This window comes from Erpetoichthys calabaricus, chromosome 4 (genome assembly GCF_900747795.2).
Source record: "Erpetoichthys calabaricus chromosome 4, fErpCal1.3, whole genome shotgun sequence".
Lineage (NCBI taxonomy): Eukaryota > Metazoa > Chordata > Cladistia > Polypteriformes > Polypteridae > Erpetoichthys > Erpetoichthys calabaricus.
Window position 1 is genome coordinate 119952817 of NC_041397.2, and position 26926 is coordinate 119979742.

General features: G+C 37.0%; 1 protein-coding gene across 1 annotated transcript in view; it reads right to left on the reverse strand.

Annotated features, from left to right (window-relative positions):
- Nucleotides 1-26926, reverse strand: part of LOC114651130 (cilia- and flagella-associated protein 47-like) — a 622279-nt gene that overhangs the window by 257308 nt on the left and 338045 nt on the right. Inside the window, 3 exon segments of the mRNA XM_051927333.1 lie at nucleotides 10852-11025; nucleotides 22693-22836; nucleotides 24364-24554. Coding sequence (XP_051783293.1) covers nucleotides 10852-11025; nucleotides 22693-22836; nucleotides 24364-24554 — 509 coding nt within the window.

Here is a 26926-nt window from a genome sequence, read left to right on the forward strand (position 1 = left end):
AGAATCTGTTTTGATAGTTCTCCAGTACCACTTTGTGCCAAAGGTAAATATTTAGAGGTTATCCTTAATAGTTCTCTTTCTTTTGAAACTCATGTTAATTCCATAGTTTAAAGATTTCTCAATTAGGTTTTTTCTTATCTTATGCATCGATTGAAATATTGGTTCATGCATTTATTACTTCAAGATTAGATCATTGCAATGTCTTTTTGTTTCATATTCCCAACGAGCTTCTAAGCAGGCTTAGTTGTTTTAAAAGGCAGCAGCTAGTTTACATAGTTATACTAAAACCTACAATCATATGTCACCTGTTCTCAATTTTATTGTTTAAAACAACATATAAGAATTCTTAACATATATTTATCTTTTTAAAAATGTGTGTTACAATTTTTCTTTTTGTTTCTATGATATTTCTAAGTTACTTTGTTATTTAATAGTGTTTAATATGTGGTATCTTGTTTTATACTTTATAATGTGACATTGAGTACTGAAAGACAAAATAAATAAAATGTGTAATCTCCCTATTATAAAAAAAATCATGGTGGAAGTTATTATAAAAAAAAATCATGGTGGAAAGGAGACCAGGGAGACGAGACGTGATCTTCTCGGAAGACACTTAAAAGACCTGTGAGATGAAAGAGATTGGCCACGGAGTTTCTCGCAGGGACCTTAAACATGAGACTTGGTGCCAAGAGATTGCAATTTGACGTCCCGTGAGAGACACTGTAATGTCACGCAAGACAAGGCAATGAGACAACATTTAAAACAAGTTCACGGACATCTAACCAAGCAGTTGTTGGAATGCTTTTGGTAGTCAGACATCATGTGCTCCCAAGCACTTAAAACAATGACAAGCAGAACATGCAGCTTGCCAGCAGCAGCAGTTGGAAGCCAGCAGATGATCAGACTGCAACTCCTTAGCGTGTGTTCAGCCCCCCCTTCACAACGCGAGCGGCAGAGACACAAAGTGGCAAAAGGACAACTGCTGTACAGGCTTTTAACTGATCGACACACAGCGTGGCAAAACATAAAAGGCAGCTCGCCAGCAGCAGCAAGATAACATGATCCGACAGCATCTCCGTAGTGTGCGTTCAACTGCCCCCCCTTCACAACGCGAGCAGCATTATACATCCTGTGAGAAAGAAATTTAACTATGCCCAGGGCCAGAAATAAAGGACAAGTATTGTTTTTACAAAAGTTTTAAAGTAAAAATGAAAATAATACATATGTAACAATTCCCATTGTATATCTGGTAAACCAAACCCGGGGGTGGGCAAGCAAAGCGAGCAGGGGGCGGAGCCCCCTAGTAATAATAATAATAATAAAAACAACATTAATTATATTAAAAGATAGAAAACATGATTGTTCCCCTTTAAACTGATAATGTCTTATTACACATCATGACAACCTATACTATTTTTAATTTTACCATTTCAGTATGTTTCTACTTTAAAATTTTAATGTGGGTGCAGCAAGTTTTAGTAGGTCATTTGTGCATTGTAGTGTGCACAATGTAATGATCAGGAGGGCACTGCTTGCAGAAGATTCTTATTTTTTATTATTAAAACTAGGGAGCTTTGCCCCCTGCTTGCTTCGCTCGCCAACCCCCCGGCCTGCGCTACGCACTAGCCACTTAGCATCTCTGCCACTCGCGTATGTGGATTTCACTTTCACCATACAACAAATCTTTTAATTCTCGCAGATACGCCTCTTCATTTGCAAGAAACACTACTTTTCCCTGATGGCAACACAAATTAGACGATCTACAAGTCTCCGACTTAAAGTTTAAATCCAAACAATATATTCGATCTCTTTTCTCTCTTCCATTATTTCAACAAGTAATAATTTCTGTTTGTTTGTGCTAATGCGATCTGTACTCTCATTTTTTCGAGACTAGTACTTTCATTATCTCTATCCTGCTCTGTATGTGTATCTCGCCAATGTTTTTGAACCTCTTTACAACGTTCTACTTTGTCATCTAGACTTCGTCTTTTATTTCTGGCCTCAGGTGTGGTTAAATCTCTTGGCACAAAGTCTCATCTCGCGGGATGTGAAAGTATCTCTCTGAAAACGTCTTGCCTCGTCCCAGGATTTTTCTTATATAATAGAGAGATACAAAAGCAGTTAATTTCTGTTCTGATATACACCTTATCTATGCATCCACCTACTGTCTACCTACTTTAACCAATACAGGGTTGGTGCAGTACCTAGAAACTTTGCTGTGGCATCAGTCAAAGGCTAGGAGCCAGCCATATACTGTATGACACACATATACCTGACAGGACATATTATATACATACATTCCACTCTCTCAAAATTAGAGTCAGTCATCCACCTCATTGCATGTTTTCGGGTCTTGTCCACATTTAGAATCCATGTGCTGTATGTCTGCACCTGTACCTGATGTGCTTACACTTACTCAGGGACAATTTGGAATTGCCAGCATGCCGTTAGGGATGTGGAAAGAAAGCAGAGGAAAACCCACTCAGAGAACAGAATAATGTGCCAGCTCTTCATAGTCAATAACCAGGCACTGAATTTGAACCCAGGATATTGGATCAATGGGATAGGACCACTACCCACTTCTCCATCATAAAATTAAATTAAATGGAATACATGGAAGAAGTGGAAGGTGTTGTGGATGCATCTAATGAACAGGAAATGGGATTTTATTAATCTAAAGTTGAATGTATCAGAGACCTGTTATTATACTTTACTAGCAAAATACCCATGCTTCGCAGCGGAGAAGTAGTATGTTAAAGAAGTTATGAAAAAGAAAAGGAAACATTTTAAAAAATAATGTAACATGATCGTCAATGTAATTGTCATAGGCTTATTTTAGTATTGACAGTGAATTTGATGATTGTAAAGAGTTTAATTTACGATTGTAAATGTTGTGTATGAGAAATGCACATTTTTAGGATGTAAAGATCTCTTTGTAAACGATGTTTGCAGTTCTGCCCTCAGGCTGTAAAATGACCAAGCTGTCTGCTGAGTTTACTCTTGAGCATGCAACGTTCAGTTGGCCATGTGAGAAGCAACCACGTGGTAGGTGGGCAGACAGCAGCCATGTGTAAAAAGGAAGGGGGACCCAGGGTGGCTCTCGTATGTCTCTGCCGTGAAATAAATCATCTGTTAACGGAAATAAGGAATGAAATCACCAAAAGGAGAGGTCAGTTCTGAAAGTTCCTTACAGCATAATGGCGAGAACCGCCAAAAAGAAGATGTTAATTTCAAAAGTTTGTTACAGGGCACAGCGTGAAATGAAACATACTTAACATTTGTAAGTACAGTGTAAAGGATGAGCATGGGAAATTTGGGCTTCCTATGTATATTGGAATCTATATATACAGTTTAGGGGGTAAACCCTTTTCTGCCCCTTGGGTGTTGCAATAGGACATGGAACATACCTAACTTTTGTAAGTACACTGCAAGGAATGAGCATGCAAAATTTCAGCTTCCCACAATATGGAAAGTGGGAGAATTAGTGATGAGTCAGTGAGGGCTTTGCCTTTAATATATATAGATAGCAGAGTTATTACTGGACTAAAACTAAAGCAATTCTCCCTAAGTCTACTTTTTACTTTAAACATACATCATAAAAGAGATAAAGCAAGATAAAATTGAATAAACCATGTAATTATTATTCCAAGGAATAGCTGTATTAGCTTATTTGGCCATGTTTGCAAATTAGTTGAAATGCTTTATTTCCTATTTTAGAATGTCAAAATACATTTTTTTTTTAATTAAAATGAGTATTTTCCCTTGACTAGGCATTTTATTCATCACAAACATTCACTCTTAGATCTTAGATTTCCTTTCATTCAATGTGTCATTTGACCCCCTGAAATGTAGATAATGTATTACTCAATTGCAAGACTCAGTGGATTTTTGAAGTGAAATAAATTAATCAGCAGAGACAAATGATCATAATGACCTCTCATTTTCACTAAAATTCTCATTTCATCAATTTATTAAACAATTAGTGCACTTTTCCATGAAACTGAAATAATTTTTCCTTTGACATATGTGTAACATGCAGTTTCACTATATGGCAGTTTATAAAAAAGGTTCATGCATTTCTTCTTAAAAATATTTTTTCTTATGACCTTGGGGAAGGTACATTTTCAAAACTATACTCATCTAAAAAAGAAAAGCAACATTTTCTGAACCTATATTTATAGCTTGTGTACTTTCACAAAAATTTGTCATGTTGTTTTTGACCCTCTGACCAGCAATACAGTTTGTGCAGCGAGGCATTGCAACTTGCCAAGCATATGAAAGCTCTTTTGGTGCACTTTTACCTGACAAGATCCAGGTGGAACAGTAACCGATGAAGTCACCTATAAAACAAGCTTAATTTATACCAGCTGAAAGTCACACTTGGTCAGTTTTATGTGCATTCCACTGTGCTTTGAATGCCAAAAAAGTGAGGGAGTGAGACTTTGGCATGCTGCAGGCAGTTGTATGATGTTCCAGGTTTGCAGACAATATGGGTGAGGCTACTTCACTCTGTCCTTGCTGCAGGCAAGGTCTCAGTACACTGGAGCAGATGACTATCCAAGATTTGGTTGCACTTGACTACCACACCAGAGTAGAACTGTCATCTCAAGCTTGTAAGCATGGACGGAGTTTGACATTTAGGCTTGGGGGATCAGATGACCCATAAAACATAACTTCATTTTTTTAGAGTCACAGCTATACTGCTAAATATTTAAATCATATCCAATGTTACATATCATAAATTTTTCATCATACAAAGTTAATATAATATAATCTAAATTTTGCAATAACATATTTAAAACTTTGAAATTATGAAAAAGTACACAAGTTCCATTAATCATATTGGGGGTTATCTGCTAATATTTATTTTTTAAAAAGTTAGAAAATATATACATAACATGATATTGAGGTGTTCTGAGTTAACTGTTTTGAAACATATTCAGATTAGATTGGCTGCTAAATTGGCCCTTTGGCTGTGTGTGCTCATAATACGATGGTCTGCTTTGCCCCCGATGCTTGATGAGTTAGGCTCCAGCATCCCCACATTCCATGCCCTAGATAAGTGGGTTTAGAAAATGAATGGATTGGTGGAAAGATTCAAGAATTTAAAATGTTTTTATTTATTTTTATTTACTTGTCACAGTGGTGTGTGTGATATGTGGTTGAGATTTACTCAGACTGCCATGTCACTGCTTATACAGACGGTCAATTCAAGCATAAGATTGCAGGCATGCGGATACACACAAGTGACTATGAGGTCATTTAAAAAGCAATTTGAGGATCTGTTTTGCCAACAGGAGTGGCTGTCTCACATGTAAAAAATGAAAATACTGTATACAAAATTTACAAGTTGAAGTGACCTCTCTCAAGCTAAATTTGAAACCGTAAATTAAACTGTAATTTAAGTAATAATTCTTTGCATTTATATAGCGCTTTTCTCACTACTCAAAGCGCTCAGCAATTGCAGGTTAAGGGCCTTACTTAAGGGCCCAACAGAGCAGAGTCCCTATTGGCATTTACGGGATTCGAACCGGCAACCTTCTGATTACCAGTGCAGATCCCTAACCTCAGAGCCACCACAGAATGTTCTCTGTTTAAAAGGCATGTGACACAGAAGAAAACGTTGCTGACATAAGAAAATTGAAATTACCATATTCATTGATTATTAACATATTTACATTAGCTGTGCCTTAAAAAAAGTTGAGGAAAAAAATAACATTTCAATATAGATTTATTTCTGCAATATGTGCATCTGTTGAGGGGAGAAGGCCCCTCTTAAACTCCGCCTAGGATCTAATGCTGCTCCATCTGAGACATTGTTTCTGTAACCATAATGATGCTGAAATTGCCAGCAGGCACAATGCTTCCATCAATGACAGAATAGTGTAGGACAGGCTTCATATAGCTAGTGTCAGAGATGACAAGTCAGAGACTCTCTGCTCATACCTCCTACACATTTGGACTTACACCTCGACCATGCCTGTCCTGCACATTTTGTTGTCATGCACCTCCTGCAGAATGCGGGTGCATAGCTGTTGTGTCCCTTCCTGCTGTGTGTGCTTTTTGCACTATATGATACCAGGATAACCTCTGACATCCACAGGCCTAAAATCCTTACACTTACAGAATGTTAATTATTACTTTAATAAATTTGAATCTATACCTTGTGTTTTGTTAAAATTAAATGATATCTACAGAATTGGTGGAAGGATGCTGGAGTTCTTATGTCAAAATCTATTTTTATAGTACACAGACTGCAAGAAAACTAAACAAATTAAATAATGAGGACTGAATAGTCAAAGTACAGTGATTCAGCTAGGCACTCCATGTCACATCACTCTTTTTAAAATCTTGTTTAAATCAAAACATTTATCAAACATGACTAGAATTTAATTAGAAAATAATAAACCTGTCTTTATGCAGTGCTGGTTTTGTTCCCAGAGCGAAAAGAGTATGCCTCAGGACAGCAAAAGAAACACATTACATTAACTTTATGGGCAATAAGTATGTCCATAGCCAGAAGGTGTTGATAATTCATTTATTTTGTACGTGTACATGTGTAGGCTTTAGAATAAACAAGAAAATAATCATGCAAAAAATGTTTAGACATTAAAAAGGATGGAAATTATTATTCCAGATGGTCATAATTTATGCAAATTGAAACTAGACATCTGGCAATGCAGTCTTGAATAAAAGGTCATGGATTGGGGGACACAGTCATTGGGCTGCTGATGTATCATCAAGGGGATGATTCTCCAAAGCATCACTTGCTTAATACCACAGTGAGATTCATCTTTTCATTAAAAGAAATGCTGACCAGCATCGCCTGGGTGAGCAATAAGCACCTGCTTCTACCCAAAATGTTAGGTCAAACTAAATGATAGCTCCGAACATGAAAGGTTAAAATACTTCAAATATGTATTAATATCAGTCATTTAAAAAAATCACAGAATATTCCAGGAGTATAAATAATTTAAAAGCATAATAAAGTCATGACAGCCTATGAAGGGTATTTAAATGTTGAAATTATTGCTATGGTGAAATTGGCTGGAAGGTTCTTTTAGAAACAGCTTATCAAATGATTAATTACATTTCTAGTTCTGCCATTTGGCAAGAAAATTGATCCTGTTGTGAGTAATGTCAGCATAAAAATGGCAATGAAATTATGAAAAAAAGGACATTGTAAAGAATATGGAGCCAGATTTTTCATGAAACAATGTCACTGCTACTACTTGCCAAATGTTAAAAAATATTTCTGTGGGAGCAGTGCAAAAATATACTGCAATTTAAGACTACAAGAATACAAAGATGTTTCCAAATAAGTACCAAAACCAGAAAAATATTTTAAGTACGCACGGCATGCTACACAGTAAAATATCTTTAGGGAAGTACTGATAATCAACCTTTATGTAATCAATTTAAATTTCATTGTAAACAGGCATAATACAATTAATTGGTTAGCCATATGACACAATTAGACCCCCCTGGTAAAATTACATGTTTCAGTGAATGTCTAAGTAAAAAGAAGTTAACACTGCCACTGTGCAGCATACATTTAACCTTAAAATATTTCTTGACATTTTCTTATTATTGCTGCAAATAAAAGATTAAAATATTAATAATAATTGTAGCAAAGTAAAAGTTTGTGCATCTTTCTAGTTGATTTATTGTGGCTATAAAATGGATTGACTTGATAAGCTTTATTTTATGACATATACAGGGCTGAATAAATGCTTGTTCCTTCCAGTCTCTGAGAATGTTGTGTCTGCAAGCAGCATCATGGGTTCTTCTAAGCAGCTGACTGGAGACTTAAAAATGAGGACAACTGGCTCTTATAAAGTAGTAAAAAGCTATAAAACATAAATAAATCATTCCAATTTGGAATTTCCACTGTCAGAAGAAACAGAATTGAAGTGAAACTGTTTAACCCAAGGCAAAACTTTGAAGACCCAGAAAAATCCAAGATATAAAAGCTTGTAATCCTGTCAGATATACAAAGCTGCATCCTGGTACAATTGTAAACGTCCTGTTGAATTTTTGGTACCATGATGACAAGATACATTTTGAAAAAACAAATTTAAAGGAAAACAACAATATCTATCTATTATGATTTGGTGTTGTGTAACAGGCTATTGATGCACAAATTGTGTTGGGGGAATAATAAGATTCATCTAAAAATTAACAAATCCTGAAAGCTAATGCTGCAGGATCAGTTAGAAGTTGATGCTGAAAAAAACGGAATATTTTGGCACAATGACTGAAAACATAACTTAATAACAACCATGAAGCACTTAAAGGAATAAACTAATATGATGATAAATTGGCTTTCAATGTTACTCCCACTTGAATATTTTTGTTGAGAGACTAAGAGTGACAGAGTTTTCTACAAGAAAGTGTTAAGGGAAAATAGTATGGAAAGTGCAAGAAGACTCTTAGCTGTTTACAAGAAATGTGTGGAAACTATCATTGTTGTCCAAGGATATGTTATACTTTTACAAATGCTACATTCACTATTATAGTATGTATTCAATCTATTAAATTCAGGAAATACATAGTAATTATTCAATAAAATGTACAAAAATGTATCACATTTAAGCATATGCTCTTCGGAGATTGTGTTGACTTCTTTTTAATTGGAGATTATGTCAAGCATGCAATTTGACCAGGGTGTGTCCATTCTTTTAAATCAATAAATACATCTGATTTACAATTCTAATAAATTTCCAGAGGACAGTTGTACATACACTAAACCCATTTCAAGTAATTTTTAAACTTAAAAGACTGGTATTTTTGAAATCAAAGGTATTTTTTCACTGTCATGATAAATATTAGTTGGCCACGTGAAACTGCTTTCTAAAGTGAATCAAATTATATAAATTAAAAATAAATAACTAGACTGCTCTTGAGCTGTATAATGAAGGCCGAAGGCTATCAGGGTCCTATATATCCATTTTCCAAGTCAAAAATATTATCAAGTACTTATCTATGTCTTTGGATTACACATGCATTGCAAAACAAGATATCCATGTTGTTTTAAGAAGGTGAAAACATCAAAAAACAAACCATTTTAAACCATTTTAAAAGATGGCCAGGTGTATATTTCACTTTGCCAACTACCATGCTCGTCCTCTTCCACAGCACACTTTGAGCTCCAGGGCTGTGGATTTACCACAGAAAGTCATTGCCAATGTTGATGGGCATATGTGAATTGCTATTTCTGTTCTACAGACAACTAGACAGTAATAACTGGTGACTTTTGCGAGTCATGCCCTACTTACAACCATTTTCAAACAAGACCACAGTCATCTAACCTCCCAGTTGTTGGAATACTTTAGGCAGACACACATCCTGTGCTCTCAGCTCTTAAAAATTGTATACATTCTAGATGACACATCAACGAATAAGCGAAGAAGAAAGAGCAGCACGTCGAAAAGGGGCCAAAAAGCATTGGCGAGAAAATTATTCAAAAAAGAAAGCAAAAAAGAACAAAAACAATCTAAGTGCAAATTCTGAAAATAAGTAAAGTAATAATCAGCCCGAAAAAGACAAAGTAGAACGTCATAAGCGAGCAGGGGTGAAGCCCCCTAGTGATCATAAAGGAAGAGGAATTAAATGGGAAATATGCAAATTGCTTGTTATTTTGAACTTCAAACTGAGGTTTCCCTCTTAGTTACTGCCATTACTGTCAACAGAGAAAACTGTGAAAATATCTCTAATTATACCTCGAATCACTCATGTCTTTCACTTGCATCAAACAAAGATCTTTTTCCTCTATAGTTGATTAAAGTGACTTCTTTCTGTCCTGACTGTGTAAATTATGCCTGGCTTTCTGGCTTACATGCTTTGCTTATATATTTACATGAGGCGTTGCTCAAGACAAACCTCTAAAATTTTCAAACACTGAAGTTAGATGAGATTTTTATGGGTACAATTTACCACTCACTACATTGGTCAAGTAAACATTCCACAGTAATCAGAAATGATGTTCTAAATAGAAACTGAACATAGATTTGAAAATGAAAATTGTTGATTGATGCACATACAAAAATGACAAAAATATGAAAAGGAGAGTAAACTACCCTGTCACTTAAGTTTTTATACTTATATAATCAGTTTAATGCTATGAGTCCTAAGACAACACCAGCCATACACCAACAAGCAGCCAGTAACATACTTCCTCTGCCTCTTTTCAGATCTTATTAATTATAGATTGGTTGGAGACATTAAGATGTCTTAGCTTCTTCATAAACGTATATCTCCAGTTCCCTCTGTATGTAACAGTCGGGTATTTACCTTAACTACATGACTGACAAGTTTGTTCCATATCATTTATGTGAGAAGATGTGTCACCTGGTTGCTTTAACTGCATAACATGCTCTTTCAACCATCTACGTGAATGTTGTGTTTCACTGTTATAAGTCAAGCAATGAGAAACATCAATTTCATATTGAACATGCCACCAGTTTTGGATAGTAACATGCATTTTAAGATTACATAAAGCTTTAAATTAAAAAATGTAATACAAAGATTGTAAAAAAGAAGAAAAAATGTAAACGTTTTGGTTTAAGTATTTCCTCTGTATTCACAGACAAAATGGGTTATAATTTCAATAATCTACCAAGTACTCCTGAAAGCAACTGTGTTGTGTTAATAAAGGACTTTGATTAATGATAGCATAATGATGCACTTACTAGTGCTGAATGCACAAAATCCCTGCCAATATGGCTTAACATAGAAAATAAATATTCAGGTGCTGCAGTTTAAGTGTGTTTTTATCCACATTTGAAATACTTAATTTTACTGTTATACTCATTATGCCTAATCGAAATAACTGTAGATCACTGTACCTACCTTGCATATTAGTCTAGTCTGTGTAAAATTTGGCACCATCAGGACTTTCTGTGCAAGCTGACCCACTCTACAGTCTATCACAGCATGATCAAAAGCCAGAGGTTTTTTTCCAACTCCTCTCAGTCCAAAAATTTGTCTGGTGCCATCTGTATCATTCTGCAGAGTAAGTTTGCCCTAATGGAAAACATCAAAAGAATGTTGCTTGAAATAAAAAAAAATCATACTAAAGAAATTACAAGACTGTTTAATAGTGAAAACCTTTAAGTAAAACAGAATATCATTAATTAAAATCATGCTTCTGAAGTGAACAAATATATACATGTTTAGCTATAAAAATGCATTATAATATGAACAACAATATTATTAGGATAATGTACACCCATCCATTAAATCAATTTTCCACCTACTTATTAAATGACAGATTGTTAGTGCATTAACAGGAATGGACACAAGATGAGAACCAACTCTGCATGTGACACCAGTCTATAGTAAAGCATAGTCACACACACGTCATGCAAGTAAGTTTACTGTACTTTGTATACGTGACATACTGTAGATAGATAGATAGATAGATAGATAGATAGATAGATAGATAGATAGATAGATAGATAGATAGATAGATAGATAGATAGATAGATAGATAGATAGATACTTTATTAATCCCAATGGGAAATTCACATTCTTCAGCAGCAGCATACTGATACAATAAATAATATTAAATTAAAGAATGATAACAATGCAGGTGAAAAACAGACAATAACTATGTATAATGTTGAATGTTAACGTTTACCCCCCCGGGTGGAATTAAAGAGTCGCATAGTTTGGGGGAGAAATGATCTCCTCAATCTGTCAGTGGAACAGGACAGTGACAGCAGTCTGTCGCTGAAGCTGCTCTTCTGTCTGGAGATGATACTATTAAGTGGATGCAGTGGATTCTCCATAATTGATAGGAGCCTGCTGAGCGCCCTTCGCTCTGCCACAGATGTTAAACTGTCCAGCTCCATGCCAACAATAGAGCTTGCCTTCCTCACCAGTTTGTCCAGACGTGAGGCGTCTTTCCTCTTAATGCTGCCTCCCCAGCACACCACTGCGTAGAAGAGGGCGCTCGCCACAACTGTCTGATAGAACATCTGCAGCATCTTATTGCAGATGTTGAAGGACGCCAGCCTTCTAAGGTAGTATAACCGGCTCTGTCCTTTCTTGCACAGCGCATCAGTATTGGCAGTCCAGTCTAATTTATCATCCAATCATGTATATAAGCGTGAATGAACATTCAATTATCATAGGCCAATTTACAGTCATCAATTAACCTAAAATTAATGTCTTTGGGATGTGGAACCTGAAGAAAGTGGAGAAAATGTGCAAACCTCACACATATGGAACCCAGGGTAGAACTTGAATCCAGAGCTATGAGGGAGAAGCACTATCACTTCACCACAGTGCCATACAACAAAATGTATAGTACCTGCATGGCATTCTTTAAGTTATTACAGTATTTGCAGTATCTCTATTCAAGAGCAGGTACACAATATTAATTATGCACCAAGCAAAACAGAGGAGCAGTTTGGATAATAGATAGAAGGTGGAAGCAACAAACACTATTATGAAATTAAAAAGTTCTTACAACACATTAAAAGTGTTAAAATAAAGCATAATTGTAATGATCTTAGATTTAGCAAAACAGATTTTTTCACTGATCTTTCAAATTGAAAGTTTAATCACCTAACGCAGTAATGTTTTCCTAATCTTTTCATTAGATTTCTAAAAAACTGTACAATACAATAATGCATTATATTTGTATCAATGACATAATATTTTCCATTTCTTTTTATTTGATATTTTTAATCAAAGGCAAATAGGAGAAAAAAGACTAAGGTGAGATTGTTCTGGGAACTCAAATAAAACAAGTGCGTTCCAAAAAGGTGCAAATTTTTGTAGAATAACTGCGCTGAACCCTGCTGAGCAAATATTACTTTCTCCAGTTCCACAAAGTATAACACTTCATTAAGCTGCTGCAAAATAAAAGGTAGTAGAGGGTTCTCCCAAATAAGGAAAGTGTGTGTTAGAGATCTGTGTTAGCAGTGTGAAAAGGGTAACTGCAATAGTCTGACAATTAAAACCTCTAAAGACATGAAAGTGTATAAGTTCTACTGAGAGCACTGCCAAAAATGTAAAAGAAAAACAGGATGTCCAAGGAAAGTTGATGCCTGGATGAGTCTCAGAGTATATTTAACAGAAACTAAGTAAGACTCATTTTTTGGAATGTATCTTTCCATTAAATGTTTAAAAAGGTGAAAATAACATTTTCCTGCATTCTGCTATGAAGGTTACGGGTGATCTATGTTACAAGGGACATTACACCTCTTTCTATTGTGTTTTTGATAACAAAATCTCTAATTAACAAACTATAAAAAACAATGTCTTTTGTAATAAGATGTGTTTCTGGCAGAGCTGCCCAAATGACTCAAAGTAATTTTTAACAAACTGTCTTTAAAATCCCAGTACCAGGCTTTCATCAGATAATAAATACAAATTATTTAAATGAAGGTGAAGACACATGAATTGCTCTAAAAAGTATGGCTGACAATAACGACACCAAAATAAATCTTACTGATGTACAATATGGTTGTACATATTGTATATCTAGAGACTTTGCTTATCTAATTGAAATTCTTAAAGTTCCCTATAGTAACAACATAAATAAATAAGAAAATAAGGAATACTTTGTTGGAAGAAAGTATTCACATTCTCTAAAAAAGTATCATAGATAGATAGATAGATAGATAGATAGATAGATAGATAGATAGATAGATAGATAGATAGATAGATAGATAGATAGATAGATAGATAGATAGATAGATAGATAGATAGATACTTTATTAATCCCAAGGGGAAATTCATATACTCCAGCAGCAGCATACGGATATAAAAACAATATTAAATTAAAGAGTAATAAAAATGCAGGTAAAAACAGACAATAACTTTGAATAATGTTAACGTTTACCACCCCCCCCCCCAACCCCCCCCCGGTGGAACTGAAGAGTCGCATAGCTTGGGGGAGGAACGATCTCCTCAGTCTGTCAATGGAGCAGGACAGTGACAGCAGTCTGTCGCTGAAGCTGCTCTTCTGTCTGGAGATGATACTGTTTAGTGGATGCATTGGATTCTCCATAATTAATAGGAGCCTTCTGAGTGCCCGTCGCTCTGCAACGGATGTCAAACTGTCCAGCTCCATGCCTACAATAGAGCCTGCTTTCCTCACCAGTTTGTCCAAGCGTGAGGCGTCCTTCTTCTTAATGCTGCCTCCCCAGCACACCACGACGTAGAAGAGGGCACTCGCCACAACCGTCTGATAGAACATCTGCAGCATCTTATTGCAGATGTTGAAGGACGCCAGTCTTCTAAGGAAGTAAAGCTGGCTCTGTCCTCTCTTGCACAGAGAATCAGTATTGGCAGTCCAGTCCAATTTATCATCCAGCTGCACTCCCAGGTATTTATAGGTCTGTACCCTCTGCACACAGTCACCTCTGATGATCACGGGGTCCAGGAGGGGTCTAGGCCTCCTAAAAACCACCACCAGCTCCTTGGTTTTGCTGCTGTTCAAGTGTAGGTGGTTTGAGCCGCTCCATTTAACAAAGTCCTTGATGAGGTTCCTATACTCCTCCTCCTGCCCACTCCTAATGCAGCCCACGATAGCAGTGTCATCAGCGAACTTTTGCACATGGCAGGACTCCAAGTTGTATTGAAAGTCCAATGTATATAGGCTAAACAGGACCGGAGAAAGTACAGTCCCCTGCGGCGCTCCTGTGTTGCTGACCACAATGTCAGACCTGCAGTTCCTGAGACACACATACTGAGGTCTGTTTGTAAGATAGTCCATGATCCATGCCACCAGGTATGAATCTACTCCCATCTCTGTCCTTAGGGACAAGCTGACAGAGATGGGAGATTATGGAAACATAATCCATTTTTCACTTCTAGAGCTAGAATAAGATGGCCTATTTTAACAACCAATACGGCTACAGGGTGAGCCAAAAAGAAGTACCACATTTCAAATGTTTATCCTACAAAAACGCTACAAGATAAAATAAATTTTATTATGACATAAGAAAGAGTATATAAAATATTTTTTTTCACTATGTTTTAAAAATTATGTCTTCAAGGTGGTGGCCATCATTAGCAATAAACTTTTCAAATGATTTTTGAACACTCGCATGACTCGTTCACCCATTTCAAGTGGAATAGCAGGGATTTCATGGCAAATATTATCCTTGAGGGCTTCAAGGTTTTGAGGTCGGTGTGCATACTTTAACTTGAGATAGTCCCACAAGAAGAAATTGCATAGAGCGAGATCAGGTGAACGACATCACCACGCAAGGAGATCAACTTCTCCAGAAACATCTCCCACAAAACTTGTTTGGACCTCTGTGCTGTATGAGCTGTTGCTCCATCCTCTTGAAACCAGGCATCCACCACATCCATTTTTTCCAGTTGGGGCCGCAAAACGTTTTCTAGCATTTCAACGTAACGTTCTGAAGTGACGATGACCGTTGCTCCCCCCTCCTCAAAAAAGTAAGGGTCTACAATGCCAAATTCTGCAATGGCACACCAAACTGTAACATGCTCACTGTGCAGGAGTCTCTGATGAAGTTCACGAGGGTTAGTTTCACCCCAATAGCGAAAGTTTTGCTTCTTTACACAACCATTCAAATGGAAATCTGCCTCGGCACAGCATATGACAATGACATCTCGATGAATGGTTTGCAGAATGTTCATGCACAACTCTCTATGGCTCTCCCAGTCTCTCTCAATGAATTCCTGCACTACCATCATATTTTATGGATGGAAATTAAGGTCCTTATGCAAAATCCTCCTCAAAGACGTGTTGGAAATACCTAAGGCAGAAGCATGTTTGCATGCTGAATATCTGGGAGTCAAGGTTGTTTTCATCAGCGTTCATACACTCCGAGGATGGCCTGTGTTCAATGTTGTACCCATCTGTCAAAATTTAGCCACCCACTGAAGAATTGTTTTCCGATTTGGGACATCACCGTTAGGAGAAATGATGAAGTACGTTCAGAGGGAGCATTGTGTAGTGATGATGGATTTGTTGTTTTTGAAGAACACTTCAACAGCAAAAGCATGGTGCGCACCGGACCAAGGCATGTTGCAGACTGAAAACTACAAGGGATTGCCTATCAAAGGACCCCCACCCCAACCCACTCAGCTGCCTCTACCTTGCGCAATGACCTTGAAAAATGTGGTACTTCATTTTGGCTCACCCTGTATATCACAGTTTGAAATTATTCATCCTTCCATGAATTTACTGTATCAGCTTAATTCAGTTTTTATGGCTGTGTGGTGTTGGTGCCTGAGACTATCTTAGCGGCTTCAGGAGCCAATCTTGGATGTGATGCTAGTTCATCAAAAGGCATGAAGTTATTCAGTCGAATAAATAAATAACAAAATTGAAATGTTCTATTGACAATCATAGGATAATATGGATACAATTTGAATTAGGTGTTGATAACTATAAGAAAATATTGCTAGGTTGGTCTTACACATACAGTACAGTTGCAAAGCATCCAGTAGCCCTCACAAGAAAGGCTGTTAATGTGCTTATATGGGATGAATTACAAAGCAATTTAAAAAAAGTTTAAAATTAAGAATTACTGTGTAAGACTGGTTATATATCAATGGAGAAAGTCAAGGGCCGTTATATATAACACCATGTGTAGAATTCACACTGAAACATGGCCTATGGACAAAACTGGAAATGCGCAGCTATGGTAGGTCGGAATTGTTTGGCCATTCTGTCCACAATTATATTGTTACAGAATGATTACAAGCAAGTTAATTAAATTTGGAAATGATATGCAATTAATTTCAGTGTATTTGATAAATCCAGTGTCATTGATACAAATCTGAAAAAAAGGGACACCACACAGGGTGCAGGGTGCCTCCAGTTTGCAAAACCAAGCACAAACTTGTGTATGCACAGGGTGAGGCTCAATCAGTCCATCAAGTGCTCCTTATAGAACTGTTTGTACTTACAAGTACAATTACCTCACTGTAAACTTGCAATACAGTTATAATATTGCACAACCTGTGCCACTTTATAAAGCGCGTATTTACATATGATGACAATATCATTTTTAAGATGAAATGCAGCAAAATATGTTTATTACATTATACAGATAAAATACTGTATTAACGTCATTTAAATAATCTACATTGTTAATAATTAAATATGTCAGGACACAGTGTCGCAGCGCTATCGACGAGCTGGCACCCCAATTGTTCTTGCCTCGTGCTGTATTCTTGCTGGGGCTGACGCGACACTGCGGAAAGACAGATGGATAGAATAATTAAACATGTACTACGAAGATATTTCAATGTTCCTTAAAAGTTCTGAAGAATCGGCGTTCTAAGCTTACAGATGGCTTAACATCTATTACAGAGCTGAATGTGTGGCGATTGGTTACTTGGAGAAAGAAAAGGAAGGACAGGAATTGAAAGAGACAGTACTGCTGCAATAAATTATTTCACTGAAGGTCGCGCATGGTGCAGCAAGCATCTTGCAGGAGGCAGGAACAATCTGTGGACGAGGCACCTGCTCGTAACTATCACTGTGCCACCGTGTTCACATGTTTAATAACATGCTTTAACTCCTATCATCATGAAAATTATATCACGTATACATCTCAGTATTTTAATTATTCAGAGAGCTGTAATATTACGAATGTAATGGATTCTGTGTCCTGTTGGAGGAAGAGAAAGCCTGTTTAAGAAGCAGATAGAGCACACATACAAAGCAAATCATTTAACGTGCTACTTTAGTTACAATGGGATTTGAGAAATTAGTAAATTAAACGATTTTAAGATGATGTTCTACTTTAATGACAAAATAAAGTACATGATTAAAATGGAAATTTCGAGATTAAAGTTGACATTTTGTGCTTTTTTCCCCACTGTGCACCTATTTTTTTTTCTCTGTACCCTAATAAGCTTTCATATGACACTCAGACGGTGGGCTACGATTCGTCTTTTCACGGTGACTTTGATATCTGACAGCTTCTTTTTTATTTCGGGCACTGTGGGACTTTGTGAACTTGAACTTTCGAGTTTCTCCGACACTCTATGTCACTCGATCAACTTCCTTTTGTTGATTATATCCATCCACCCATTTTCCAACCCGCTGAATCCGAACACAGGGTCACGGGGGTCTGCTGGAGCCAATCCCAGCTAACACAGGGCACAAGGCAGGAAACAATCCTGGGCAGGGTGCCAACCCACCACAGGACACACACAAACACACCCACACACCAAGCACACACTAGGGCCAATTTAGAATCGCCAATCCACCTAACCTGCATGTCTTTGGAATGTGGGAGGAAACCGGAGCGCCCGGAGGAAACCCACACAGACACGGGGAGAACATGCAAACTCCACGCAGGGAGGACCCGGGAATTGAACCCAGGTCCAACAGATCTCCCAACTGCGAGGCAGCAGCGCTACCCACTGCGCCACCGTGCCGCCTTGTTGATTATATCATTGTTTAAACCAACAAATAGTAAGTTTTTCCTTGCCTCCACTTGGTATACGCTGAAATTCTTCTATTTTCCCCCGTGTTTTTGCCATTGTCTTTTCACAGAACGCTGAGCTTAAGGGCTATTTATATTGATTTGCATATTCAAAGAGGTGTAATTCTGGGAGGAGTTGGGGCGGGACAGCAGGCGCGTGCATGTGCATTACTTTCACGCTGACTGGGATTTATGTAGTGGAAAAACGTGGAAGTTGGCGTTCGCACAGATTTATGCATCTGAATTTTTTTGTGTGTAAGCACATTTTCGATTTTGTCCGTACGCCATGTTATAGTGTGAATTCTACGCACAGGGCGTTATACATGAGGCCCCTGGACTTTATAAATTTAAAAGGCTGCTTGGATGTTGGGTGGGTAGTCTCCAAAAATTTTGATTATTGCATGTTAGAGCGTCATTTAATAAACGTGTCAGAAATAGATCAAGTTAAGATTAGAAACTAGAATTAGACAACAAACTGAAAGTTAATGGAGTGAGATAAAAAAGAGAAAGATAAATATTAAGCTAGGAAAATCATCATCCAGAAGTCCAGTCTTCTGCCACAGAAATAACTTTTCTTTTGTACTCATTTCCTATGACATTTAAAATGAAGTCTATACTTATGTATGTAAAATACAGTTTATTTTGTATTATTATCTTTTTTTTTGATTTGTACTCTATGTGTTGATGTGATTAAAGACAGTACAAAAACAAAATGATTGATTAATGAATTGTTTGATCTAAACCTCTTTAATAATTAGTGTTTGCGCTACTATATACAATAAATTGCATAGATTTCTATAAAAATGAATAGCAATACTGTCATTTATAATTTTACTTAACAGCAATAATAATCTTCAGACACTTGTAACAAATTTGGTTTTAAAAGGACACTTGGTTTACCAGGCAGAAGCAAGCTGGCTGATCATTTTTGCTTGTGGACTGCAGCTTATTTTCATAGCAGATGACCTTTTCTTTATGCACCTGGCCACCATGCTCCTTTCATAGCTGTCAGTCTTGTCTCAGTAGTGCAGTGTCAGATACTATTAGATGACGATGAATTAAAAGGGCATTGAATCCCTAACGTACATAGCTCTCCATTCTTCTTTGTAAGGTATCCAAAATAAGAAAAAACTGCCATTGGTAGTATGCAATACTACTGACAAAATTAGTAAAATGTTTCATTTTACATCAAAATACACAACAACAGAATGCAGATTTTGCACTTATTTTTTCAAAAAATTTCTACTCCTTACATTCTGAATTACACTATTTTAAAAACTAAAATATACTGGATTTAAGTCATTTAACAATTTCAATACTGGTGATTTGGGACTCTGCGGTGGGTTGGCACCCTGCCCGGGATTGGTTCCTGCCTTGTGCCCTGTGTTGGCTGGGATTGGCTCCAGCAGACCCCCATGATCCTGTGTTCGGATTCAGCGGGTTGGAAAATGGATGGATGCATGGATGATTTGGGACTGGCGATTAACTAGATTAACTGTAATTAAAAAAAAAAGATCAATTCATGTAATATACCATACATAAATGTTACCTCATTGTCCATCCATCCATTTTCCAACCTGCTGAATCCGAACACAGGGGTCTGCTGGAGCCAATCCCAGCCAACACAGGGCACAAGGCAGGAACCAATCCCGGGCAGGGTGCCAACCCACCGCAGGACACACACAAACCAAGCACACACTAGGGCCAATTTAGCATCGCCAATCCACCTAACATGCATGTCTTTGGACTGTGGGAGGAAACCGGAGCACCCGGAGGAAACCCACGCAGACACAGGGAGAACATGCAAACTCCACACAGGGAGGACCTGGGAAGCGAACCCAGGTCCCCAGGTCTCCCAACTGCGAGGCAGCAGTGCTACCACTGTGCCACCGTGCTACTACCTCATTGTGTATTTTTATATGTATTTTAATGTTTAAGATATTTGTACAAGAAGCTCTGGGCTAATCACCAAATGAAACCTAAAGGCAAGCTGTGCCTGAGAAGAATTTGACATTTAAGACAGACAACTGCAACTTACTGGTGAGATAAGAAGGTGGTGCACTGGCTAGCACTACTACCCAAGGGTTCCATGGGTTTAAATCTCAGCCCTTTGGCTCGACCACTGTCTGTGTCTAGTTTGAATGTTATTCATGTGTCTGCATGTATTTTTTACCTAGTCCTCTGGTTATCCTATTATACTCCAAAGACACTTACATAAGGCTAGTTGAAGACTCTAAACTGGACACATAGAAATGAGTGTGTATGTATGTGTGTGTGTTAGTGACCCCAGCTTGCGCCTGGTTGCTGCCTTGTATTTATGTTATTGTCACGCTTCTGTTAAAATGAGTACACAAGAAATATGTGTACCTTTAAAATAAACTACAGGAAATACTGCTTTACCCTAATATGTCAGGCTTCAAGAAAGAACATTTGACATTTCAACTGCATAAAGCTACTAACATGTCTTCTGTCATCATCCTACCAAATCCTCCTAGCCTCCCTCTTAGACCTTGGCATCACTGGAACTGCTCTTAGGTGGTTTGAGCCCTACCTCTTGTGTCCTGATGTGGAGATATGTCAATGATGCATCAGCCAAACAAAGTGTTGCCACAAGGATTGGTGCTGATCCCTCTCTTATCCTCTCTGTACACTTCCTCAGTAGGCCCTATCATAGTTTTTCTTATCAATTCTATGCTAATGATACCCAGCTATATTTGTCGCTCCATCAAGAGGACCAGATGGTATCAGTCAGAGGAGGGAGGATGGTGGAAAGCAGACACAGTTTTTGTCGAAGGTCCGATTCTATTTTAAAAGTGATAGGAGGGAGGATGGAGCTTTGATGCAGGAAGCATAGAAGTGTTTTTGGAGGACAGATACTATTTTGGAAGATGCGAAGTGGGGAGGATGGAGTTCTGAATGAGGAATGATGGAATTTTGTTGGAGAGAGGGAGGATGTCCTCAAATAAACATTGTATACCAGCACCTCTACTTTCTTATACTGTATGTCTGAGGACAGCTCACATTTCTAGTTTTCACATACTTTTACAGACGCATAGTGGAATCTAACCTTAATGGCTGTATCATATCTTCACATGGTTTCTGCTTAGCTGAAGATCATAAAGCACTACAGAGGGTGATGAAGGCAGCATAGTATATTACTAGCACCCAGCTGCCTTCTCTTCAGTATATTTGCAGCACTATCTGGCTTAGACTGGCAAATAATATTATTAAAGACATCACCCATCTTACACATACATTTTTCTCTCTTTTCCCTTCTGGCAAATGGTATAGGAGTATTGGAACAGGAACCAGTAGATTTATAAACAGTTTCAACTCACATACTGTAAGGTTACTGTTCAGTCATTAATAAGAAGAAATACTGTAACATAGCAAACAGTTTATATATATTTCTATATCTACTGTATGTTGCATGCTAAGTACTGAGTACTTTTTTTTTGGTATTGTATTTTTATTAACTATTCTGAGAAGGCATGCTAGTCTGAATTTCATTATGTTTTGTACACATGACAATAAACTTGATTTGACTTGTTTTAAGGCACTTTGTTCTACACTGTTAAAATGAAAATGTGCTATATAAATAAAAATAGTTGTTGCCTCAAATCCAAATGAATACATTTCTCTTATTCATATGGAAGAGTTTCCCAACCTTTGTTCTGGGGTGGTACACTTTTTGTCACCGAAAATATCCCAAGGCACACCACTGTTCTACTAACCACAAACACATTATATCTCTTACACATGATCTGAAGGGACAAGACTCCCAGAGAAACTGGTAAAAAAACAGCTTTGAAATCAGCGTTCACAGACACGGCACTTAGCGAGAGCTTTAGTGGAATCTCTCAGCTGCTTTGTCCCTTTGCAGAACCCTCTCTGCCTCAAAGGCAACTTGTATGCCCCACTGCCCACTTGCCCTGTGAGACTCGCTACCGACCACATAGCCAGGCAGATGGACTCTAGCAGCATGGGGACGCGTCTGAAGTCTTCTAAGTGCTGTGTCCTTTCCTCTTCAAACAAGTCTTGACCACCTGCGGAGCTTGGCCCTATCAGGTTCAGACCTAGGTGCACTACACTATTTTTCCATGACACATCTGGGACAGCTCTCATGGCGCACAACTATACTGTGGCACACTGGTTGAAAAACACTGCGCTTGTACATATTGAAAACACAATATTATGTTATCTATAAAGAGAAAATTGTGAAAAAATGCTAATTTATTTTTGGTGTAAACTGGCTTACCAGAGTAATGCCTTCACACATAGGTTTGAACATCAGCGGATACTGAACTTTTTCGCCAGCTCGTACATTTATAACCGAAGGACCATAAAATCCATTGCCCTCAATGACGCCTTGAATATTCCACTCTTGCAAGGTTTTGTTGCTCTAGGACAATAAAAGAAAAAAATATTACTGACAGTACAGTATGTTTTATACATATGTATAGAGTTTAGTAAGTCACAATGTTTTGATTTGTCTTTGAATTTGTATATATAAACCTTTGGTTGGGAGTCTAGTGAAAAGGTTTTTTGTTCAGGATGGAGTAGTTCAACAAATATGCCATCAGCAATTTAATTCTCCTTATATTTGAGAGGTGAATACTGTTTTCATCTATTTATAATTCAACATTACTTTTTTTGAATACTAAAGGAAATAAATTAATAAAGCAGTTGATAAAGATTAAGTAAACAGCTTCAATGTATAACTGATGCCCAATGAACCCAGAAAAGATTCTGACAGAAAATTCATATTCATGTAAATATGATTTTGCATATTTATTTACATAAAAAGTTAAGGAAATTGTTTATGAATCACCTTTTAGGGAAATTACTCAGCAAAATAATATATGAACATTTCTCTATAAATTTAAACATGATAAAAGGGCAGAAATGAAAGTTTACAGATTGTTACTTGTTTGTAGCAGGATAGGCTGATTACTAATAAATCACATATAGCATACTGTGTGTTAGCTGCACTAAAACAGCTCTGAAAAGAAACACCCTGGACAGGCAAAAAACTCCCTGGATGCAGGTACCAGTCCATTGCAAGATAAACATACCCACACTTAAACTGGAATCAGTTTATAAAGTTAGAAGTTCATCTACCATACATATATTGGGGATATGAAAGGAAAACCAGCTTACTTATTGGATGGCCCAGGAACTTTAGGAAAGAAACTGCAGACTCCAAATCGACAACAAGTAGGCAAAGGATTCTTATACTGAATGCTGGATGCATGAGTCAGCAGTGCTAACCACAGTAGCACCATGCTTTAAGATACCAATTTATGAAATAATGATTGGATGTTATCTTATTGTTAAAAAATAATTTACTAAAGCCTCTCTTTACCAGGACAAAACTATACTTTTAGAACTGTTTCATAATTCTTTCTAATTATTTATGAAACAAAAATGTTACAAAATATTTAATTAGAAATATCATTATATCTCGAGCTGTTCTTCCACAGCTTGACAAGTTGCTTAAATAGTTACTGAAAATCTAGCCAAACTGTGATTCTCAAATGTCAGTTAACCCTTTTGTCATGAATGTGTTTTCTAACTTGAATCCTGTGTGACCAATTTTAATATGAAACATTTTCATTACTATATTGGCTTCAGGCAAGAATCTTTCAGAAATTTGCAATATAATTATTATTCATCAGGTCCATTCTGAAAAGGTCATTTTCCTCAGTAAAAATCTACTTTTGCTACCAATAAACTTAAAATAATCTGACATTATATGTTAAAGTATGCCCTAAAAACAGAAAACGCCACACACTCAAGGCATACGAATATGCCCTTATTAAAATTGTATAAGTGAACTGAACATGATTATTAAACATTTGGAATGAAATATAACAAAATAAATAAGTAACACTTTTGTGAAATGACTATTGTGTGCGATTCAACTTACAATTGGGATCTCCTGTGTGACAGTCTGAAGAGCAGGAGTTACAAACATCAGATCTGCTTCTGTTTCCTCTGAATTTACCACACACTCAATGAGATGTACACGGACATCTCTGGAAGAATGCAATACTATCTGACATGGGTATCGCCCAGGCGCCTTCGGGTGAAAGATTAGGGGTATTTCCACTATGTCCTCTGTAAAGAAAGATAGAGAAATCACTAATTTTAAACAGTCTGCTGCAATTTATATTTGATAAAAATATATTATATAGTATATAATATAAAAATATATTATATACTGTATATGAATTATAATCCCGTGACCCTATGTTAGGATATAGCGGGTTTGACTGACTGACTGTATTATAATTAAATATATTATCAAAAGCTAAAATGCTGTAAAAGAAGTAGAAGACTTTCAGATATAAAGAAAAGGGTAAATAGTGTATATTAACAGAAACTGACAACATAATAACAAGATAAAAATGAACATGTCCCTAACCAAATAAGGCATAACTTAAAGTCTCTGTTGGTGGCAATGGTAAAAGTCAGAGCCTGATGCTATGGTTACATAGGGAAGTCACAAGAGCTGGTATTGGTTCATGAATTGAGAGTGAAATAACATTGCAGATCAGATGAGATATAATTGTTTATCTCATAGTGTCAAGAATTTGCAAGAGAAGAAAAAAATGGCAAGGTTAATCACTTTTTATTAGTGTATATAGAGTCCAAGTAAAAGAATGCAGGATTCACATTCATTCTCTTACTTTCTACAGGTTGTCCAAGCATCCATCCCTTTTCTAACCAGCATATAAAGTTCAGGGTTGTGTGGGAAACACTGCACATATTCACAATTACGCATAGAAGACTAAGATTTAGGGGTTAACTGCACATTGGAAGTGCTAGAAATATCAGTAGAATGTAAACATTTTAAGGAAAGATTCAAATGAAGTAGCTATTTGGCTTTTCAGCACCAGCAATAAAATTAGCTGCATAGTAAAATAAAGTTTATTTAGTGTTTCAAATCTTCATAGGACAAGTACATCTCCCTTTTAATACAATACGACATGTACTAAATTAACAGAAACAAGTGATTGCAGAAACATAATTAGAAATGTACAAAAGGAGGAAGATTAAAGCACCAAGAGTTTGTGACATTTGCAATTTGAATCAATTTGACTCATCACTTAAATATTATTCTCTAGTAATAGTTTTTAACGAGCTAATGATGCAAATATAAATCTTTCAATAGAAAATGTTACAATTTTAACTGTTATTCTTAGACAAACCAAATTTAAAATGTCTGTTATTACAAAAACAGCTTTAAGGAGCTTGTTTAAAAGAAAATATGTTGAATTACCCATTCATTTACTAATTCAATAGTGCAGATGTGATAATGTTTGAAGTTTTATTTTTAGTGTTGATTTTAAGGAGTATTTTTCAGGTACTTTACAGAAAATGTCATGGAATTCATTAAAAATGTGCACATGGCAAGATAAATCAGGTAGTTCATGACATGCCATTCTTTACAAACCCTATGCTGAAATCCTCCCAAGCATAATTAGTAATGCATAAGTTTCACCAAAAATGGTCAAAAAAAGGTCTAGATACCTATTATGGTCAGCAAAATAATTATTAAGTGATTCTGATATGGGCATAAATTAGGATTTTAGGCTGAGAAGTTAGCAAAATATATTCTAACGCTGGGTAGCTATCAGACAGAATGGATGCCTTTCATTGTGGATGAGGAGTACAATTGCCATTGCACTGCAAATAAAGGTCCTCTAGGCCAATCATTAATGCCATTGCAATAGTACTAGGTGGGGACCTCCATGGGGTGAGTAGGAACTGACATACTTAGTGCTTTCCTTAAGTCCAGTCAAGTAAACAGAGATGTTCTGGTGGCAGTGTGTGATGGTCCAGGTCAGCACCAAACTCCCTGGTTGCTTCTGGGAGCCTTTCTAAATCAAAACTGTCAATAGTCATAGACCAAGATGATGAGATGACCTGAGCAAATGAGAACACACACATCCAGCCAAGAGGTAGGTGCAAAAGTGCCAGTGATTTCATTGCAATCCATCAAAAAATCAAACTGTGTTCAAATTAAAGTGCAGTGCATCCAAAATCTTCTATAATTAAATAAAAATAATCCACAGAATCTGTGAAACCTGTGTATCCAGTGGAGGTAAAAATGTCATTAATAAATAAATCCAATAAAAATGAGGTTAAAATTTAGAGACAGTTCTTTCTTCAAAATATGAGCTCCAGCGCTCCCCTCTAAAACCTGGAATTTCCTCCACTCATTCTGGCTGGACCTAGCAGTAAGAGGAGACGCATGGCGACGGGTTCATTCATCCTTCAATTCATGGCTTGGGACCCATTGCCAGGCCTGCCACATCCACAGAGAGCTGTGCCGAGCCACGCACATGCCTCCTGCTGCAAGTCCCTCAGCATCCATGGTGACACCGCATATTGGGTCACTCCTACTCGCTACCGTTATTCAATAGTAGCACCCATCTTCAGCCCTAGGCTCTTCACCTTGAGGCTCTCTCACAACCACCTGCATC